This window comes from Oncorhynchus mykiss, chromosome 7, assembly GCF_013265735.2.
Source record: "Oncorhynchus mykiss isolate Arlee chromosome 7, USDA_OmykA_1.1, whole genome shotgun sequence".
NCBI classification, from domain to species: domain Eukaryota; kingdom Metazoa; phylum Chordata; class Actinopteri; order Salmoniformes; family Salmonidae; genus Oncorhynchus; species Oncorhynchus mykiss.
Genome location: NC_048571.1, coordinates 15,570,847 through 15,589,370, shown reverse-complemented (window position 1 = coordinate 15,589,370; position 18,524 = coordinate 15,570,847). Strand labels below are relative to the sequence as shown.

Genomic DNA, 18,524 nt, shown 5'->3' with positions numbered 1-18,524 from the left:
GGGTAATATGGTGTTGAACGCTGAGCTGTAGTCAGTGAATAGCATTTTCACATAGGTGTTCCTTTTGTCCAGGTGGGAAAGGGCAGTGTGGAGTGCAATAGAGATTGCATCATCTGTGGATCTGTTGGTGCAATTTGCAAATTGGAGTGGGACTAGGCTTTCTGGGATAATGGTGTTGATGTGAGCTATGACCAGCCTTTCAAAGCATTTCAAGGCTTCAGACGTGGGTGCTACGGGTCGGTAGTAATTTAGGCAGGTTACCTTAGTTTTCTTGGGCACAGGGACTATGGTGGTCTGCTTGAAACATGTTGGTACTACAGACTCACAGACTCAGACAGGGAGAGGTTGAAAATGTCAGTGAAGACACTTGCCAGTTGGTCAGCACATGCTCGGAGCACACGTTCTGGTCATCCGTCTGGCCCTGCGGCCTTGTGAATATTGACCTGTTTAAAGGTCTTACTCACATAGGCTGCTGCAGAGAGCATGATCACACAGTCGTCCAGAACAGCTGATGCTCTCATGCATGTTTCCGTGTTACTTGCCTCGAAGTGAGCATAGAACTTATTTAGCTTGTCTGGTAGGCTTGTGTCACTGGGCAGGTCTCCTCCATGCTTCCCTTTGTATTCTGTGGGGGGGGGGGGGGTGTAGTACGATTCAACGCTTTGCCTGTTTGATGGTTCATCGGCGGGTATAGCGAGATTTCCCTGAACTAATTACAGTTGGTTTTATTTATGAAAGTCCTTAGGTGTGGAAGCTATTTACCTTTTAATCAAGTCTTTTTTTTTCCACTTATAATAATATGAAATCATAGAAAATAGCCCAAGGTCAAAAATAGAAAAGTAAATTGCCTTACATTTTATTGTTGAAGTCCCTGAACCAATCAAAGCTGGTTGAATTCGTTCAAGTGATTTGCGGTGGAGGCTACTGAAGTTTAGCCATAGATTGGACTGGCCAGGTCTCTGAACCAGTTGTTTTTATATATGGGGTGGAAGTATTTATCTGTAAAGTGAATGAAAATGAATTGATAAAGTCAAAAAAAGCTCAGCAAATTGCCGTGGAATTGAGAGCGATGTCATGGGATTTAGAAACTATTGCCACGTTTCATTACCATCCAAAAATAGGCGTTGCAGTTTTAAGACGTTACCTCTGAGCGGAGGGGAGTAACGTTTTAGCTAAGAAAATACGACACCGAATATGCAAAAACAAGGGGTGTAACTTTTTCGATATCGATAACTGGTTCAGAATATGTCATTTATATCATTCTTACACGTTCGGTTGAAGCGGTATTAACGAGAGAAGTCGGAATCTTTAATATAAAGCTAACCCAGTCTCATGTTAGGGTGATAGCTAACGTTAGTAATACTGGTGTTTTAAAGATGAAGTTGTCTTCTGTTGTAGTAACATTGATATTAACGGTGGGTGTTTCTTATTACATCTATACACCGTTACCTGCTGCCATCGAGGAGCCTTTGAAACTGATGCTGCTGGACGCCTTATTCCGTGCTATGCTGCAAGTGGTAAGAAACAAGAAGAATAGCTATAAGCGAAATCATACTTTACTTTGCATTAGCTTGACAGTTCTTTAAATGAACGAGTAGTAGGCAATGCTTTCTCTATCACTCGACTTATGTATCGCATTCAGGTGCAGCAGGTTTAGGCCTATTGGTTTAAGACACTGAGTTGGAGGCTATACTAGCTAAATCGTTTTTATAATGCAGCTAACATGTGGCGCGTTGTAAAGCTAGCTAGTTAGTCTGAACAAGTAGAACATGTGAACTGATTTGGTGATCTAAGTAAAACAATGCTTTACTGTGCTTTCTCCAGCCCTTGTGTGAAATCATATGTGGATAATTGATTTGAATTGGCTAAATACAGCACAAGCTCTTTTACAGTCCTTGTGTGTGTGTGTGGCCCTTCACCTAGATTTCACACAGTCATGGGGTAAGTAGATTGCTAAAAGTGTCCTCTGGGAGCCCTATCCTGGCCAAGGATCTGTGCTGTCTTGCCAACTCCTATGGTGGTCATTGCCAAGGGTGTGACATTGACCATAGGAGTTGGTAGGACAGAACAAACACTCACTCTCAAGTCAAAGCCCTAGCCCCTAGAACAGGGTTAGCATACTAAACTACCAGGGATACTCCAGCTCTCTGACCTCATTCAAATGCCTCTCTCTCGCCCTCTCCATCTCCCCCCTATCTCTCTGTCCTTCTCTCCCCCTTCTCCCCCAGGGTGACCTGTGCCAGTGTCTGGGTCTCAGTCACCACATCCCATGGATTCGGGGGACCATATCGGGGCTGGAGACCCTGGGGGAGATGGCGGGAGGGCAGAGAGGCGGGGTGAGGGTGAGTGACGTGGACTTTGACAGAGTCCCGGTGCGTGTGTACGAGCCCCCGGCCGCGGGGGGAGGAGAGGGGGGTCTGAGGAGGGCTGTGATGTTCTACCATGGAGGAGGATGGGCCCTGGGGGCCACCAGTAAGTGTGTGTGTTTACCAGCATAAACACATCTAGTTCATGATGTAACCCTAATGTAACAACCTTTGATTTCTCACTGTCTTCCTCTTTCTCTCCTCTACTCCCCCATCTCTTTCTCTCCTCTACTCCCCCATCTCTCTCGCTTTCTCTCCTCTACTCCCCCATCTCTCTCTCTCTCTCTCTCTTTCTCTCCTCTACTCCCCCATCTCTCTCTCTTTCTCTCCTCTACTCCCCCATCTCTCTCTCTTTCTCTCCTCTACTCCCCCATCTCTCTCTCTTTCTCTCCTCTACTCCCCCATCTCTCTCTCTTTCTCTCCTCTACTCCCCCATCTCTCTCTCTTTCTCTCCTCTACTCCCCCATCTCTCTCTTTCTCTCCTCTACTCCCCCATCTCGCTCTTTCTCTCCTCTACTCCCCCATCTCTCTCGCTTTCTCTCCTCTACTCCCCCATCTCCCTCTCTTTCTCTCCTCTACTCCCCCATCCCTCTCTTTCTCTCCTCTACTCCCCCATCCCTCTCTTTCTCTCCTCTACTCCCCCATCTCTCTCTTTCTCTCCTCTACTCCCCCATCTCTCTCTTTCTCTCCTCTACTCCCCCATCTCTCTTTCTCTCCTCTACTCCCCCATCTCTCTCTTTCTCTCCTCTACTCCCCCATCCCTCTCTTTCTCTCCTCTACTCCCCCATCCCTCTCTTTCTCTCCTCTACTCCCCCATCTCTCTCTTTCTCTCCTCTACTCCCCCATCTCTCTCTTTCTCTCCTCTACTCCCCCATCTCTTTCTCTCCTCTACTCCCCCATCTCTCTCTCTCTCTTTCTCTCCTCTACTCCCCCATCTCTTTCTCTCCTCTACTCCCCCATCTCTCTCTCTCTCTTTCTCTCCTCTACTCCCCCATCTCTTTCTCTCCTCTACTCCCCCATCTCTCTCTTTCTCTCCTCTACTCCCCCATCTCTCTCTCTCTCTCCTCTACTCCCCCATCTCTCTCTTTCTCTCCTCTACTCCCCATCTCTTTCTCTCCTCTACTCCCCCATCTCTCTCTTTCTCTCCTCTACTCCCCCATCTCTTTCTCTCCTCTACTCCCCCATCTCTTTCTCTCCTCTACTCCCCCATCTCTTTCTCTCCTCTACTCCCCCATCTCTTTCTCTCCTCTACTCCCCCATCTCTCTCTCTCTTTCTCTCCTCTACTCCCCCATCTCTCTTTCTCTCCTCTACTCCCCCATCTCTCTCTCTCTCTTTCTCTCCTCTACTCCCCCATCTCTTTCTCTCCTCTACTCCCCCATCTCTCTCTCTTTCTCTCCTTCTCTACCCACCCTAATTCTTTCTCTCCTTCTCTACCCATCCTAACTCTTTCTCTCCTTCTCTACTCCCCCTACCTCTCTCCTTCTCTACTCCCCCTACTTCTCTCCTTCTCTACTCCCCCTACCTCTCTCCTTCTCTACTCCCCCTACCTCTCTCCTTCTCTACGCCCCCCACCTCTCTCTTTCTCTCCTTCTCTACCCACCCTAACTCTTTCTCTCCTTCTCGACTCACCCCACCTCTCTCTTCCCCCTCCCTGTCTTCCTCTCAGAGATGGGGAGCTATGATGTCTTGTGTAGGCAGATGTCTGATGAGCTGAATGCAGTGGTTGTGTCTGTAGAGTAAGTGTGTCTCCTCTTTTCACACTGTATTAGCTTCAGTTACACACACACACACACACACACACACACACAATATGAAAGTCTTGGGTTCTTATAATGCCATAGTAACAAGTTAAGGTTTGGACAAAATTGTTATATTACTGTGTGTGTGTGTGTGTGTGTGTGTGTGTGTGTGTGTGTGTGTGTGTGTGTGTGTGTGTGTGTGTGTGTGTGTGTGTGTGTGTGTGTGTGTGTGTGTGTGTGTGTGTGTGTGTGTGTGTGTGTGTGTGTGTGTGTGTGTGTGTGTGTGTGTGTGTGTGTGTAGGTATCGTCTGGCTCCAGAAGTGCATTTCCCTGTGCAGTATGAGGACTGTCTGGCTGCGGCCAAGCACTTCCTGGAGCCGGGCATTCTGGGAAAGTTGTCTGTGGATCCACAGCGTGTGGCCGTGTCAGGCGACAGCGCTGGAGGAAACCTCGCTGCGGCTGTCGCACAGCAGGTACACACAAACACACACACACACGTCTACACAGACACACTAACACACTCTCCCTGTCTTCACAGATCTCGATAGATGACAGTGTGAGTGTGAAGTTCAGTGTTCAGGCGTTAATCTACCCAGTCCTCCAGGGTCTAGACCTCAACACTCCATCCCACCAACAGAACCACAACATACCCATCCTACACCGCTTTATAATGGCCAGGTACACACACACACATGTTCACACACACTGGTGCACATCTGCACACACACACAGTCACACACACACCTGTGTTAGTAACCCTCCTCTCTCTTTCTCCGTAGGTTCTGGCTGCTCTACCTGGGGGTTGATACCTCTCTCCATCCCCTCCTCTTGTCCCCCTCCTTCCTCCATCATCCCTCCATCCCTCCCTCCCTCCGCTCCCATCTCAACTGGACCAACCTTCTGCCAGCCAAACACATTAAGCATTACAAGCCTGTTGGCATGGAGATGGGGTCACAGGAGGTCATGGGGCAGGAGGGTAATCTTCTCCCGGTGTTGTTGGATGTCCGAGCGGCGCCGCTGCTGGCGGAACAGGGGGTTCTGGGTAGAACGCCGCGAGCTTACATTCTAACGTGTGAGTACGATGTGCTCAGAGATGATGGGTTGATGTACACCAGGAGGCTACAGGACGCGGGCGTCACGGTTTCCAGCCATCACTATGACGATGGTTTCCACGGCGCCTTGAGTTTTGCACACTGGCCATTTTTCTTTGATGTGGGGAAAAGAATGATCAGAGGATACATGGACTGGCTGCAGGAAAACCTCTAGTGTGTGTTTGTGTGTGTGTGTGCGCAACTGCAAACCCAAAGCCATCTTGCAGTCAGAATTTCAGACCAATGTTCAGGTTAGACAAGCAGATGTTTTAAGGCTTTTAAACTGGGTTCAACCTGATTGTTGACCTGGGTTAGAATGTCTCTCTTACTGGGTTAAACTGGATCAAACTGGGTTGGACGGGTGTTTTAAACTGTGTTAGATTGTAAGAATATAACAGAGACACCGTTCCCTGATTTGTAGCTGTTTGCACTCTGGGGGGTGTGTGAGTGTGTCACAATATGTTTGGTTCCGTTAAACACACACACGCCATCCTATCCCAGCTCTGCTCACCTGACCTGAACAATACATATGCTGTGTTTTAAACATGCAGTCTGTTATGTCTGTCAAACTAATACACTAAAATAAACGTCCATCTAAGCCAATCAATGCGCAGTGTTAGAATGTGGTAATCTGATAACAGTCCTAGTTCTAGACTAGATTGGGTTAAATTATGTTATGTGCACAACTGGTTTATACATCAATGCAATCTATAAAGAATTGTGCCTCTATGGAAAAACCATGAAGACTCAAAAGGTAGGGTCATACAACACGATCCCCTGGTGCTGTGAAAAGCAATAACACAACTTGAAAAATAAGTATGTTCTTTAGACAAGTTATGGAGTGAGGAGTTCATCTACAACCAGACTGTATTTACACACTTCATCTGACAACGCTGTGAGAGCTTGATTGTTTTCCACTGAACAGAATGATCTCAGTTGTCCCCAGTAACTGCTGCTGGGTGTCAGTACTTTATGTACAATTATGATTGTAATGGTTGCTAGATGTTTAACCCTCTAATAAATATGAATCAGTTTAAGTGCTTCTCGTTTTATACTGTAGGCTTACAGTGTTACACATACATACACACACACACACAGCCAGTACAATATACACACTTGTGTTTCGAAAACGATTTCAACATATGTATAATGCATGATACATTTAGCATGTTGCTTATTCTACCAACCAATTCTACCAATCCAATGTTAGCTCTACAACAGTGCTTAGGAAAGGAGTTGTGGCTAGGAGGGAAGGGGCAAAGGGCGTCGGTCAGACCGACCAATCACAGAGGAGATGCCAAACCAACTTTCTGGGGAGTGTAGTTTGTATTTCCATGACATTCAGACCAAACATCAATCTACAACCCCTCAAGGTTGACCTATCATATACGGTTCTAAATATGTTGACACGTCAAGTCAACCCCCCTCCCCTCCTGATCTACCTCGTTTTTGACTGGCCATTCAAAAAAAAGAACGTCTGGTGATTGGCTCAATCGCGCGTCACTTTCTTACAGTGCCCACCAACCCTGGTACGTCAGTCAGACAGCAATGGCGGCCTTCGCTGTAGCACGGAGAGGCTGTGGTCTGCTTTCCGGACTAAAAGCTTCTTTTAAAACATTCGGACAGGTAAAACATGGCGCGGCTTCGGCAGCGGTTGCACAGTCCGAGCTGCAGCAACAGTCGCGGCGGTGGTATTCCGTTAGTCATCTCTCCGTTCAGGAGAGGATAGACAGAAAGAGGAATGCTGCGCTGATCGGAGGAGGTCAGAAGAGAATTGACGCGCAACACAAAAGGGTAAATAATCTGAGCATGCGCAAGTCTGTCAGTTTGGTGTATTTATCTGTTTGCCTGTCTGTCGGTCCGTTTAACGTTTTGTCTGTGTAATGATCTTCTCCACAGGGGAAGCTGACAGCCAGAGAGAGAGTTGAGCTCCTGTTGGATAAAGACTCGTTTGTAGAGTGTGACATGTTTGTGGAACATCGCTGCTCTGACTTCGGCATGGAAGAGGACCACAACAAGGTAACACTTCACCATAGAGGTTCCTACATTTTATCCAGCCTATGGACACAATGGAATAAACTGATTAATAAAAAATAAAAAAAATATTATCATCGACATGGTTTCAGCTTCCCTCTCCCTCTAGTTCGCAGGGGACAGTGTGGTGACTGGACAGGGGAGGATCAACGGAAGGCTGGTGTACGTCTTCAGTCAGGTACACACACACACACACATCAAAGTAGTTACCATTTATTTTCATAATAAATGTCTCTTGCTCTGTTTTAGGACTTCACAGTATTTGGAGGCAGTCTGTCTGGGGCTCACGCACAGAAGATCTGTAAGGTAGGAGGACGGGCTCACTCTCCAGAGCCTGGTGGTTCACACCACTCCTGCTTCTCATTCATTACTTCTAGTCACATCCCTTTTTGTCTGTAGATCATGGACCAGGCCATGATGGTGGGTGCTCCAGTCATTGGTCTAAACGACTCTGGCGGAGCCAGGATCCAGGAGGGGGTGGAGTCACTGGCTGGATACGCCGACATCTTCCTGGTAAGGGGGCGGGGCTTGATTAGACTGGTTACTGGGATGAGATTGACAGCAAAGAAATGACATCGCTTCGAAAATGTACTCTCCCGGTCTCTTTGTCTTTGTAGAGGAATGTGATGGCTTCAGGTGTGGTTCCTCAGATCTCTCTGATCATGGGTCCCTGTGCTGGAGGAGCTGTCTACTCTCCTGCCCTGACCGACTTCACCTTTATGGTCAAGGTAAGACACACACGGTATAGGAGAACCACAGGACCCTTCCTGCATAGATGCACTGTACAATTAATACAACTAACATGGGTTATATCCAGATCTTTGTGTGTGTGTGTGTGTGTAGGACACCTCATACCTGTTCATCACAGGTCCTGACGTAGTGAAGTCTGTCACCAATGAAGACGTCACTCAGGAGGAACTGGGCGGAGCTAAAACACACACCGCCGTGTCAGGCGTCGCTCACCGTGCGTTTGAGAACGACATCGATGCTCTGCTCAACCTCCGAAACTTCTTCAACTTCCTTCCTCTTAGCAACCAGGACCCCGCCCCTGTTACCGAGTGCCACGACCCCAGGTACCCAACCACAGAACTCGTCTGACAGACTAGCCAATCACAGAACTGAACATGTAATCCATGGGAAGGGCCTTTGGAGGATGTTTGATCTCATCCCTCTCCTCTCCAGTGATAGACTGGTTCCTGGTCTGGACACCATTGTTCCCTTTGAGACCACTAAAGCCTACGATATGCTGGACATCATCCAGGGGGTAGGACACACACACACACACACACACACACACACACACACAGAGCCTGTTGTCTATTGATCTGTGGTTTTAACTTTAGATTACGGATGAGAGGGAGTTCTTTGAGATCATGCCTAACTACGCTAAAAACATCGTAGTGGGATTCGCTCGCATGAACGGACGAACTGTTGGAATTGTAGGGAATCAACCTAAAGTAGCGTCTGGTGAGTAGAAGAGTCGGATGGATGGATTAGTGATGATGATGATGGTGGTGATGATGCTTCTCCTGTGTGTGCAGGTTGCTTGGACATTAACTCATCAGTGAAGGGAGCTCGCTTCGTTCGTTTCTGTGACGCTTTCAACATCCCCATCCTCACCTTCGTGGACGTGCCCGGCTTCCTGCCAGGTAGTGCGCAAGTCTGACTTTCCTCATGAACAAGTAAATGTCTCACTTGACAGCTTTCGCATAAATTGTGAAACCGTCGTACTGCCATGTTGTTTTGATTCAAAACAAGTTTAAGATTTTTTCAAACCAGAGGATTCCACCTTCCTCGCCGTTTCTCTCAGGTACGTCTCAGGAGTATGGCGGTATCATCCGACACGGGGCCAAGCTACTGTTTGCCTTTGCTGAGGCCACCGTCCCCAAGATCACCATCATCACTAGGAAGGCCTACGGAGGAGCGTATGACGTCATGAGTTCCAAGCACCTGCGAGGAGATGTGAACTACGCCTGGCCGTCTGCAGAGGTGGCCGTGATGGGAGCCAAGGTAACACAACACACACAAGACCAAGGTAACACCACACACCTTCTACACAAGACCGAGGTAACGCACGCATACTTCTAGCCATGGCAACATTCACAATGTCAAAATGAAACAAAAAGAAAGTCAGTGCTCACTTGAAAACATTCCCAACATGTCTGCCTCTCTAACATGTCCCCAGGGTGCTGTACAGATCATCTTCAGAGGGAAATCCAACCAGGCAGAGCAGGAGGCTGAATACGTAGAGAAGTTCGCCAACCCTTTCCCTGCCGCTGTCAGAGGTACACACACACTCCATCCGTTCCAACAAACCTTACACCCACTCCCCTGTCGTAACCGTGTGTGTTTTAGGGTTCGTGGATGACATCATCGTGCCGTCGACCACCCGGAAGAGGATCTGTAGGGATCTGGAGGTTCTGGCCTCCAAGAAACAGACCAACCCCTGGAAGAAACACGCCAACATCCCACTCTAACAGACACCTTCAACCACCCGACCTGTCTGTCTCCAAGCCCATCACCTGTCTCTCACTTCACCTATAGCTTAGATCAGGGCTCTTCAGCCCTGCTCCTGGAGAGCTAGGTTAACTCCAACCCTGCTCCTGGAGAGATACTGTCCTGTAGGTTTTCGCTCAAACCCCAATCTAGCCACCTGATTCTAGTAATTAGCTGGTTGATAAACAATAGGGGTTGGATCAAAAACCTCCAGGAGGGTAGCTCACCAGGAACAGGGTTGGAGAGACCTGGCTTAGATCAATTTATGTCTCTAACCCTGTGGGACTTGTTTGGAAGAATCAGCTGTTTTCTATCTGGTTAAATTAACACACCTGCCGTGAGTCCATAGACTAGTTTGTCAAATAAAAATGTCTCTTTGTCCGCGTGTGAGACAATGTTATATCCCAATGGCAGTTTGAACATGTGTGTGTGATAATCAGCCTCACTCATCCTAGTCACCAATGCTGGAAGAAGTACCCACTTGTCATAATTGACTAAAAGTAAAGATGCCTTAATAGAAAATGACTCAAGTTAAAGTGAAAGTCACCCAGTAAATGTCTAAGTGTTTTTTTTTTTAAATGTAATTGCTAAAATATCAAAAGTATAACTTGCAAATTAGATGGCACCATTTTGTTTTTTCATATCCAGGGGCACACCAACTCATTCTTTGTAAACGTCAGTGTTTAGTGAGTCTTCCAGATCAGAGGCAGTAAGGATGACCAAGGATGTTCTCTTAATAAATTTGACAATTTTCCTGTCTTGCTAAGCATCGGAAATGTAATGAGTACTTTGGGTGTCAGGGAAAATGTACATTATTTTCTTTAGGAATGTACAGATACTGTTGTTGCTCAGTCTCCATAATTTGGAAAGTGTTTAGACTTTGTCCACATTGTTAAGTTACTGTCTTGGAGCTCTACGGATAAGTCCTTTGACATACTGTGGGACTTTATTTATTTTATTCCACCTTTATTTAACCAGGTAGGCTAGTTGAGAACAAGTTCTCATTTGCAACTGCGACCTGGCCAAGATAAAGCATAGCAGTGTGAACAGACAACAGAGTTACACATGGAATAAACAATTAACAAGTCAATAATACAGTAGAAAAAAGGAGAGTCTATATACATTGTGTGCAAAAGGCATGAGGAGGTAGGCGAATAGTTACAATTTTGCAGATTAACACTGGAGTGATAAATGATCATGTACAGGTAGAGATATTGGTGTGCAAAAGAGCAGAAAAGTAAATAAATAAAAACAGTATGGGGATGAGGTAGGTAAAATTGGGTGGGCTATTTACCGATAGACTATGTACAGCTGCAGCGATCGGATAGCAGATGTTTGAAGTTGGTGAGGGAGATAAAAGTCTCCAACTTCAGCGATTTTTGCAATTCGTTCCAGTCACAGGCAGCAGAGAACTGTAACGAAAGGCGGCCAAATGAGGTGTTGGCTTTAGGGATGATCAGTGAGATACACCTGCTGGAGCGCGTGTTACGGGTGGGTGTTGCCATCGTGACCAGTGAACTGAGATAAGGCGGAGCTTTACCTAGCATGGACTTGTAGATGACCTGGAGCCAGTGGGTCTGGCGACGAATATGTAGCGGAGGGCCAGCCGACTAGAGCATACAGGTCGCAGTGGTGGGTGGTATAAGGTGCTTTAGTGACAAAATGGATGGCACTGTGATAAACTGCATCCAGTTTGCTGAGTAGAGTGTTGGAAGCAATTTTGTAGATGACGTCGCCGAAGTCGAGGATCGGTAGGATAGTAAGTTTTACTAGGGTAAGTTTGGCGGCGTGAGTGAAGGAGGCTTTGTTGCGGAATAGAAAGCCGACTCTAGATTTGATTTTCGATTGGAGATGTTTGATATGAGTCTGGAAGGAGAGTTTACAGTCTAGCCAGACACCTAGGTACTTATAGATGTCCACATATTCAAGGTCGGAACCATCCAGGGTGGTGATGCTAGTCAGGCGTGCGGGTGCAGGCAGCGAACGGTTGAAAAGCATGCATTTGGTTTTACTAGCGTTTAAGAGCAGTTGGAGGCCACGGAAGGAGTGTTGTATGGCATTGAAGCTCGTTTGGAGGTTAGATAGCACAGTGTCCAAGGACGGGCCGGAAGTATATAGAATGGTGTCGTCTGCGTAGAGGTGGATCAGGGAATCGCCCGCAGCAAGAGCAACATCATTGATATGTACAGAGAAAAGAGTCGGCCCAAGAATTGAACCCTGTGGCACCCCCATAGAGACTGCCAGAGGACCGGACAGCATGCCCTCCGATTTGACACACTGAACTCTGTCTGCAAAGTAGTTGGTGAACCAGGCAAGGCAGTCATCAGAAAAACCGAGGCTACTGAGTCTGCCGATAAGAATATGGTGATTGACAGAGTCGAAAGCCTTGGCAAGGTCGATGAAGACGGCTGCACAGTACTGTCTTTTATCGATGGCGGTTATGATATCGTTTAGTACCTTGAGCGTGGCTGAGGTGCACCCGTGACCGGCTCGGAAACCAGATTGCACAGCGGAGAAGGTACGGTGGGATTCGAGATGGTCAGTGACCTGTTTGTTGACTTGGCTTTCGAAGACCTTAGATAGGCAGGGCAGGATGGATATAGGTCTGTAACAGTTTGGGTCCAGGGTGTCTCCCCCTTTGAAGAGGGGGATGACTGCGGCAGCTTTCCAATCCTTGGGGATCTCAGACGATATGAAAGAGAGGTTGAACAGGCTGGTAATAGGGGTTGCGACAATGGCGGCGGATAGTTTCAGAAATAGAGGGTCCAGATTGTCAAGCCCAGCTGATTTGTACAGGTCCAGGTTTTGCAGCTCTTTCAGAACATCTGCTATCTGGATTTGGGTAAAGGAGAACCTGGAGAGGCTTGGGCGAGTAGCTGCGGGGGAGGGGGGGGCAGAGCTGTTGGCCGAGGTTGGAGTAGCGAGGCGGAAGGCATGGCCAGCCGTTGAGAAATGCTTGTTGAAGTTTTCGATAATCATGGATTTATCGGTGGTGACCGTGTTACCTAGCCTCAGTGCAGTGGGCAGCTGGGAGGAGGTGCTCTTATTCTCCATGGACTTCACAGTGTCCCAGAACTTTTTGGAGTTGGAGCTACAAGATGCAAATTTCTGCCTGAAGAAGCTGGCCTTTGCTTTCCTGACTGACTGCGTGTATTTGTTCCTGACTTCCCTGAACAGTTGCATATTGCGGGGACTATTCGATGCTATTGCAGTCCGCCACAGGATGTTTTTGTGCTGGTCGAGGGCAGTCAGGTCTGGAGTGAACCGAGGGCTATATCTGTTCTTAGTTCTGCATTTTTTGAACGGAGCATGCTTATCTAAAATGGTGAGGAAGTTACTTTTAAAGAATGACCAGGCATCCTCAACTGACGGGATGTCGTCAATGTCCTTCCAGGATACCCGGGCCAGGTCGATTAGAAAGGCCTGCTCACAGAAGTGTTTTAGGGAGCGTTTGACAGTGATGAGGGGTGGTCGTTTGACTGCAGCTCCGTAGCGGATACAGGCAATGAGGCAGTGATCGCTGAGATCCTGGTTGAAGACAGCGGAGGTGTATTTGGAGGGCCAGTTGGTCAGGATGACATCTATGAGGGTGCCCTTTTTTACAGATTTAGGGTTGTACCTGGTGGGTTCCTTGATGATTTGTGTGAGATTGAGGGCATCTAGCTTAGATTGTAGGACTGCCGGGGTGTTAAGCATATCCCAGTTTAGGTCACCTAACAGAACAAACTCTGAAGCTAGATGGGGGGGCGATCAATTCACAAATGGTGTCCAGGGCACAGCTGGGAGCTGAGGGGGGTCGGTAGCAGACGGCAACAGTGAGAGACTTATTTCTGGAGAGAGTCATTTTTTAAATTAGTAGTTCGAACTGTTTGGGTATCGACCTGGAAAGTATGACATTACTTATAGACAGGTGTGTGCGCCTGTCCAATCAAGTTATGGAAACAGGATGCACTTGAGTCTCGTAGCAAAGGGTCTGAATACTTTTGTAAATGTGCAGAAATGTCAACCTGTTTTTGCTTTGTCATTATGGGGTATTGAGAGAAACATTTAATGAAGTTTAGAATAAGGCTGTAAAGTAACAAAATGTGGAAAAAGTCAAGGGGTCTGAATACTTTCCAAAGGCACTGTATGGAGTCTATTCTTAGAACCAAAACACACACAATCCAGAATTAGATTACAGATTTTATTTATTTAAAAAAGATAAGAGCAACAAGTTCACAGGAAGAAAAAAAGTATTTTAGAAGGTTAAAGGGCAGGTGATGCCATCGCTACAGAAAGAACCAATCATCTCTGATATTTACAGAAGGGCAGCTTAACCAGCCAGCAGAAGAACAATAGGGATGGGTCAAAGTGATAAGACAACCAATCAACTGTTATGTGTAACTACAGCCACATAAGACTAGAGGGGTATTCTCTGCTGGTCTCCACCTTCATATGCACTGATCTGAAAAGAGGACAGGTGAAATGAATATGGTAGAAGGCTACTGGATATTAGCGGTTACCTGTCCAGTTCTTCCTCATCAGTGCAGATGAAAAGGAAGTCACTTTAGACTGAGTCTGCACGACATCTACGGTCGCACTGGACACACCCTTATATGGCGCTTAACAGGCTGGGTATCCATGGCAACAGCCTGAGCAGTAGGGACTAATCAGATATAAGCATTTAGGCAACCGTTTGGCAACAAACAAGATACTTTTTCAGAAAGATAACTGTACAAATATCAGAACACAAAACTCACTTGATTTAAAACTTTGTACTAAAGCTACTGAAATTCAAAATATATTTATTTTTAAAACGTTTTTAAAAAGCTGCGATTCAACCGTGGGTGTGTCTGTCTGGAGCTGAGGGGGGAGGGGCTTGGGATTTGGCTATGACGTCACAGCCTCTTGTATGGCCAATGAGAACTCTTCTAGTTCTGTCCCATTGGTTGCTGTTTGGTGCATTTGCCAATAAAACTAAATAAAGGATATTCTCAACACTATCAAAGGGGAAGAGAGAGTAAAGAGGGACGAGACAGGAGTGAGAGAGTAAAGAAATGAAAGAGTAAAGAATTATCACATTTAATATCAAGTTCCATCTGGGGGGGTGGGAGGACTATACATGACGTCGGAAGTGGAACGAAACAACCATACAACTCTGTGGCATGGGGGACTGTATAGCCGGGCGCACAGGGCCACGAGAACCACAGAGCTAGTGGAGAGATTAGCCAAAACGCTAACAATAACAGGAAGTTAAAACAAGTCAGTGGGAACAAACAAGGAGGGCCAAAGTTTACAATATTTTTAAAGAAATGTTGAACAATGTTTTGTACGATAGTTTGTCTGATATTCTGTCCGGTTTGTAGCCAACACACCCACACGTCCACTGAACGATAAAAGATCTTCTCTATGTACGATAGATATTTTGTCTGATATTCTGTCCGGTTTGTAGCCAACACACCCACACGTCCACTGAATGATAAAAGATCTTCTCTATGTACGATAGATACTCTGTCCGAAATTCTCAGGGTTGAGCGGGATCTTTCGGCCGGCCAGTGAGTGGTTCTCTGGAAGGGATCCACTCCACACACACACACAAAGCTGTCAACTGGCTGATCAGAGTTCGAGTGTGTGTGATAAAAGTTCTGACAGACAGTCTGATGTTTGACAGCTCATCATGTCGAAGGCCCCTCTCCCTTTCAGGAAGGACTGGGAACACTGGATCAGAACATGGGCATGGTGAAACCCTGGGATAACGGACGAAAGAGATGTCGTTAAATGACAGATATCACACTGGTTTACCATTGCAAGGCTGTGTGTGTGTGTGTGTTCTGCTTACCGACTCGTCCTCGATCATGGCTGCTGAGTCGAAGAAGTCTGGTCTGAGCTCCGCCCTCTCACGCCTGTTCCTGGAGGGAGGCTGGAACGACAGAATGCGAGAATCAACGAATGAAGTGATACACACTGGACGAATTACACAACAGAATCGACGACCGAAAAGACAATCAAACACGACAGACTGGAAGTGATGTCACAGCAACAGGAAGTGACGTCACTAACCAGGTCGATGACCATGGTGTCTTCGAACTCCTCGTTCATGTCCTCCAGTTGACCTCGCGATGACATCATGACGTCCTCAAAGATTGGCTCTGCGTCATCCTCCATCAGACCACGACTAGAGAGAGAGAGGTGGGGGGTCAGTACATACACACACTAGACTAGAGAGAGAGAGGTGGGGGGGTCAGTACATACACACACTAGACTAGAGAGAGAGAGAGGTGGGGGGGTCAGTACATATACACACTAGACTAGAGAGAGAGGTGGGGGTCAGTACACACACACTAGACTAGAGAGAGAGGTGGGGGTCAGTACACACACACACTAGACTAGAGAGAGAGAGAGAGGTGGGGGGGTCAGTACATACACACACTAGACTAGAGAGAGAGAGGTGGGGGGATCAGTACATACACACACTAGACTAGAGAGAGAGAGAGAGGTGGGGGGGTCAGTACACACACACTAGACTAGAGAGAGAGAGGTGGGGGGGTCAGTACATACACACACTAGACTAGAGAGAGAGAGGTGGGGGGATCAGTACATACACACACTAGACTAGAGAGAGAGAGAGGTGGGGGGGTCAGTACATACACACACTAGACTAGCGAGAGAGGTGGGGGTCAGTACACACACACTAGACTAGAGAGAGAGAGGTGGGGGTCAGTACACACACACACTAGACTAGAGAGAGAGGTGGGGGGGGTCAGTACATACACACTAGACACACACACACTAGACACACACACACACTAGACACACGCACACACACACACTAGACACACGCACACACTAGACACACGCACACACACTAGACACACACACGCACACACTAGACAAACACACTAGAAACACGCACGCACCTGACACTAGACACACGCACACACACTAGACACACGCACACACACGCACACACACTAGACACACGCACACACACTAGACACACTCGCACACACACTCGCACACACACGCACTAGACACACGCACACGCACTAGACACACACGCACTAGACACACACGCACTAGACACACACGCACTAGACACACACGCACACACTAGACACACACACACGACAAGTACACACACACACGACACGTACACACACACACACTAGACACGTATACACACACACACTAGACACGTATACACACACACTAGACACGTACACACACACACTAGACAAGTACACACACACACACTAGACAAGTACACACACACACACACACACACACGTAGACACACACTAGACACGTACACACACACTAGGCACGTACACACACACACACACACACACTAGGCACGTACACACACACACGACACGTACACACACACACACTAGACACGTATACACACACACACTAGACACGTATACACGACAAGTACACACACACACGACACGTACACACACACACACTAGACACGTATACACACACACACTAGACACGTATACACACACACTAGACACGTACACACACACACTAGACAAGTACACACACACACACTAGACAAGTACACACACACACACACGTAGACACACACTAGACACGTACACACACACTAGGCACGTACACACACACACACACACACACACACACACACACACTAGGCACGTACACACACACACACACTAGGCACGTACACACACACACACACACACTAGGCACGTACACACACACACTAGGCACGTACACACACACACACTAGGCACGTACACACACACACTAGGCACGTGCACACACACACTAGGCACGTGCACACACACTAGGCACGTGCACACACACACACACACACTAGGCACGTGCACACACACACTAGGCACGTGCACACACACACTAGGCACGTGCACACACACACTAGGCACGTGCACACACACACTAGGCACGTGCACACACACACACTAGGCACGTGCACACACACACTAGGCACGTGCACACACACACTAGGCACGTGCACACACACACTAGGCACGTGCACACACACTAGGCACGTGCACACACACTAGGCACGTGCACACACACACTAGGCACGTGCACACACACACTAGGCACATGCACACACACACTAGGCACGTGCACACACACACTAGGCACGTGCACACACACACTAGGCACGTGCACACACACACTAGGCACGTACACACTAGGCACGTACACACTAGGCACGTACACACTAGGCACGCACACACTAGGCACGTACACACACACACACACACACTAGGCACGTGCACACACACACTAGGCACGTGCACACACACACACTAGACACGTGCACACACACACACTAGACACGTGCACACACACACACTAGACACGTGCACACACACACTAGACACGTGCACACACACACTAGACACGTGCACACACACACTAGACACGTGCACACACACACTAGACACGTGCACACACACACTAGACACGTGCACACACACACTAGACACGTGCACACACACTAGACACGTGCACACACACTAGACACGTACACAGTTTGTCTGACAGTCTGGTTGCGGGCCTTCATGTAGTTCATGGCTGTTCTATCCTTCCTGCTGTCCTCCATCTTCTGTTGGCCTAGCCAAGACATCTGCATCTGGGGACTGCAGAGGAGAGGGTTACACACACACACACACACACACACACAGTGCACGTGCGTACACACACACACTTACTTGTGTACATAGTCGTTCTCTGAGCCAGGTTCAGAGTCGTGGTCAGGTAGGTGTGTGTCCGCCGCCTGCCGTGGGTTTTCTCTGAGGACGGTGGAGGTGAG

At 47.7% G+C, this 18,524-nt stretch overlaps 3 protein-coding genes across 4 annotated transcripts in view; 2 read left to right on the top strand and 1 right to left on the bottom strand.

The window, feature by feature from the left end:
• The first annotated feature begins 1,001 nt into the window (after positions 1–1,001).
• Positions 1,002–6,234, top strand: LOC110495705 (neutral cholesterol ester hydrolase 1). Its single transcript, XM_036982730.1, has 6 exons — positions 1,002–1,517; positions 2,229–2,472; positions 4,034–4,103; positions 4,408–4,579; positions 4,645–4,784; positions 4,886–6,234. Exons 1-6 carry the CDS (start codon positions 1,377–1,379, stop codon positions 5,370–5,372), a joined length of 1,254 nt encoding a protein of 417 aa, XP_036838625.1. The 5' UTR covers positions 1,002–1,376; the 3' UTR covers positions 5,373–6,234.
• A 484-nt stretch (positions 6,235–6,718) lies between these two features.
• Positions 6,719–10,496, top strand: LOC110495698 (propionyl-CoA carboxylase beta chain, mitochondrial). Its single transcript, XM_021571083.2, has 13 exons — positions 6,719–6,991; positions 7,097–7,216; positions 7,341–7,409; positions 7,481–7,537; positions 7,631–7,744; positions 7,849–7,959; positions 8,075–8,304; positions 8,414–8,495; positions 8,575–8,698; positions 8,773–8,880; positions 9,042–9,241; positions 9,417–9,516; positions 9,587–10,496. The coding sequence occupies exons 1-13, from the start codon at positions 6,746–6,748 to the stop codon at positions 9,706–9,708; spliced, it is 1,683 nt and encodes a 560-aa protein (XP_021426758.1). The 5' UTR covers positions 6,719–6,745; the 3' UTR covers positions 9,709–10,496.
• Positions 10,497–13,896: 3,400 nt separating this feature from the next.
• stag1a (stromal antigen 1a) overlaps positions 13,897–18,524 on the bottom strand; it is a 44,873-nt gene continuing 40,245 nt past the window's right edge. Inside the window, exons 21-25 of one of the 2 annotated variants that reach the window (XM_036982727.1) lie at positions 18,424–18,524; positions 18,241–18,351; positions 15,767–15,881; positions 15,546–15,626; positions 13,897–15,453 (exon numbers count right to left, since the gene is read on the bottom strand). The exon at positions 18,424–18,524 is cut by the window's right edge and continues 77 nt beyond it. In XM_036982727.1, coding sequence (XP_036838622.1) covers positions 15,430–15,453; positions 15,546–15,626; positions 15,767–15,881; positions 18,241–18,351; positions 18,424–18,524 — 432 coding nt within the window. In that variant the 3' untranslated portion in view covers positions 13,897–15,429. The remainder of the gene's footprint in view (positions 15,454–15,545; positions 15,627–15,766; positions 15,882–18,240; positions 18,352–18,423) is intronic. The other variant, XM_036982728.1, reaches the window with a different exon arrangement.

What these genes read in the sequence shown, in the direction of transcription:
- LOC110495698 (XM_021571083.2), top strand. Translation starts at nt 6,746, where the DNA reads ATGGCGGCCTTCGCTGTAGCACGGAGAGGCTGTGGTCTGCTTTCCGGA. An exon ending in GATACGCCGACATCTTCCTG is followed by an intron (nt 7,745 to 7,848) that starts GTAAGGGGGCGG and finishes TTGTCTTTGTAG; the next exon opens with AGGAATGTGATGGCTTCAGG. An exon ending in ACTTCACCTTTATGGTCAAG is followed by an intron (nt 7,960 to 8,074) that starts GTAAGACACACA and finishes GTGTGTGTGTAG; the next exon opens with GACACCTCATACCTGTTCAT.
- LOC110495705 (XM_036982730.1), top strand. Translation starts at nt 1,377, where the DNA reads ATGAAGTTGTCTTCTGTTGTAGTAACATTGATATTAACGGTGGGTGTT. An exon ending in ATGGGCCCTGGGGGCCACCA is followed by an intron (nt 2,473 to 4,033) that starts GTAAGTGTGTGT and finishes TCTTCCTCTCAG; the next exon opens with AGATGGGGAGCTATGATGTC. An exon ending in CACCGCTTTATAATGGCCAG is followed by an intron (nt 4,785 to 4,885) that starts GTACACACACAC and finishes CTTTCTCCGTAG; the next exon opens with GTTCTGGCTGCTCTACCTGG.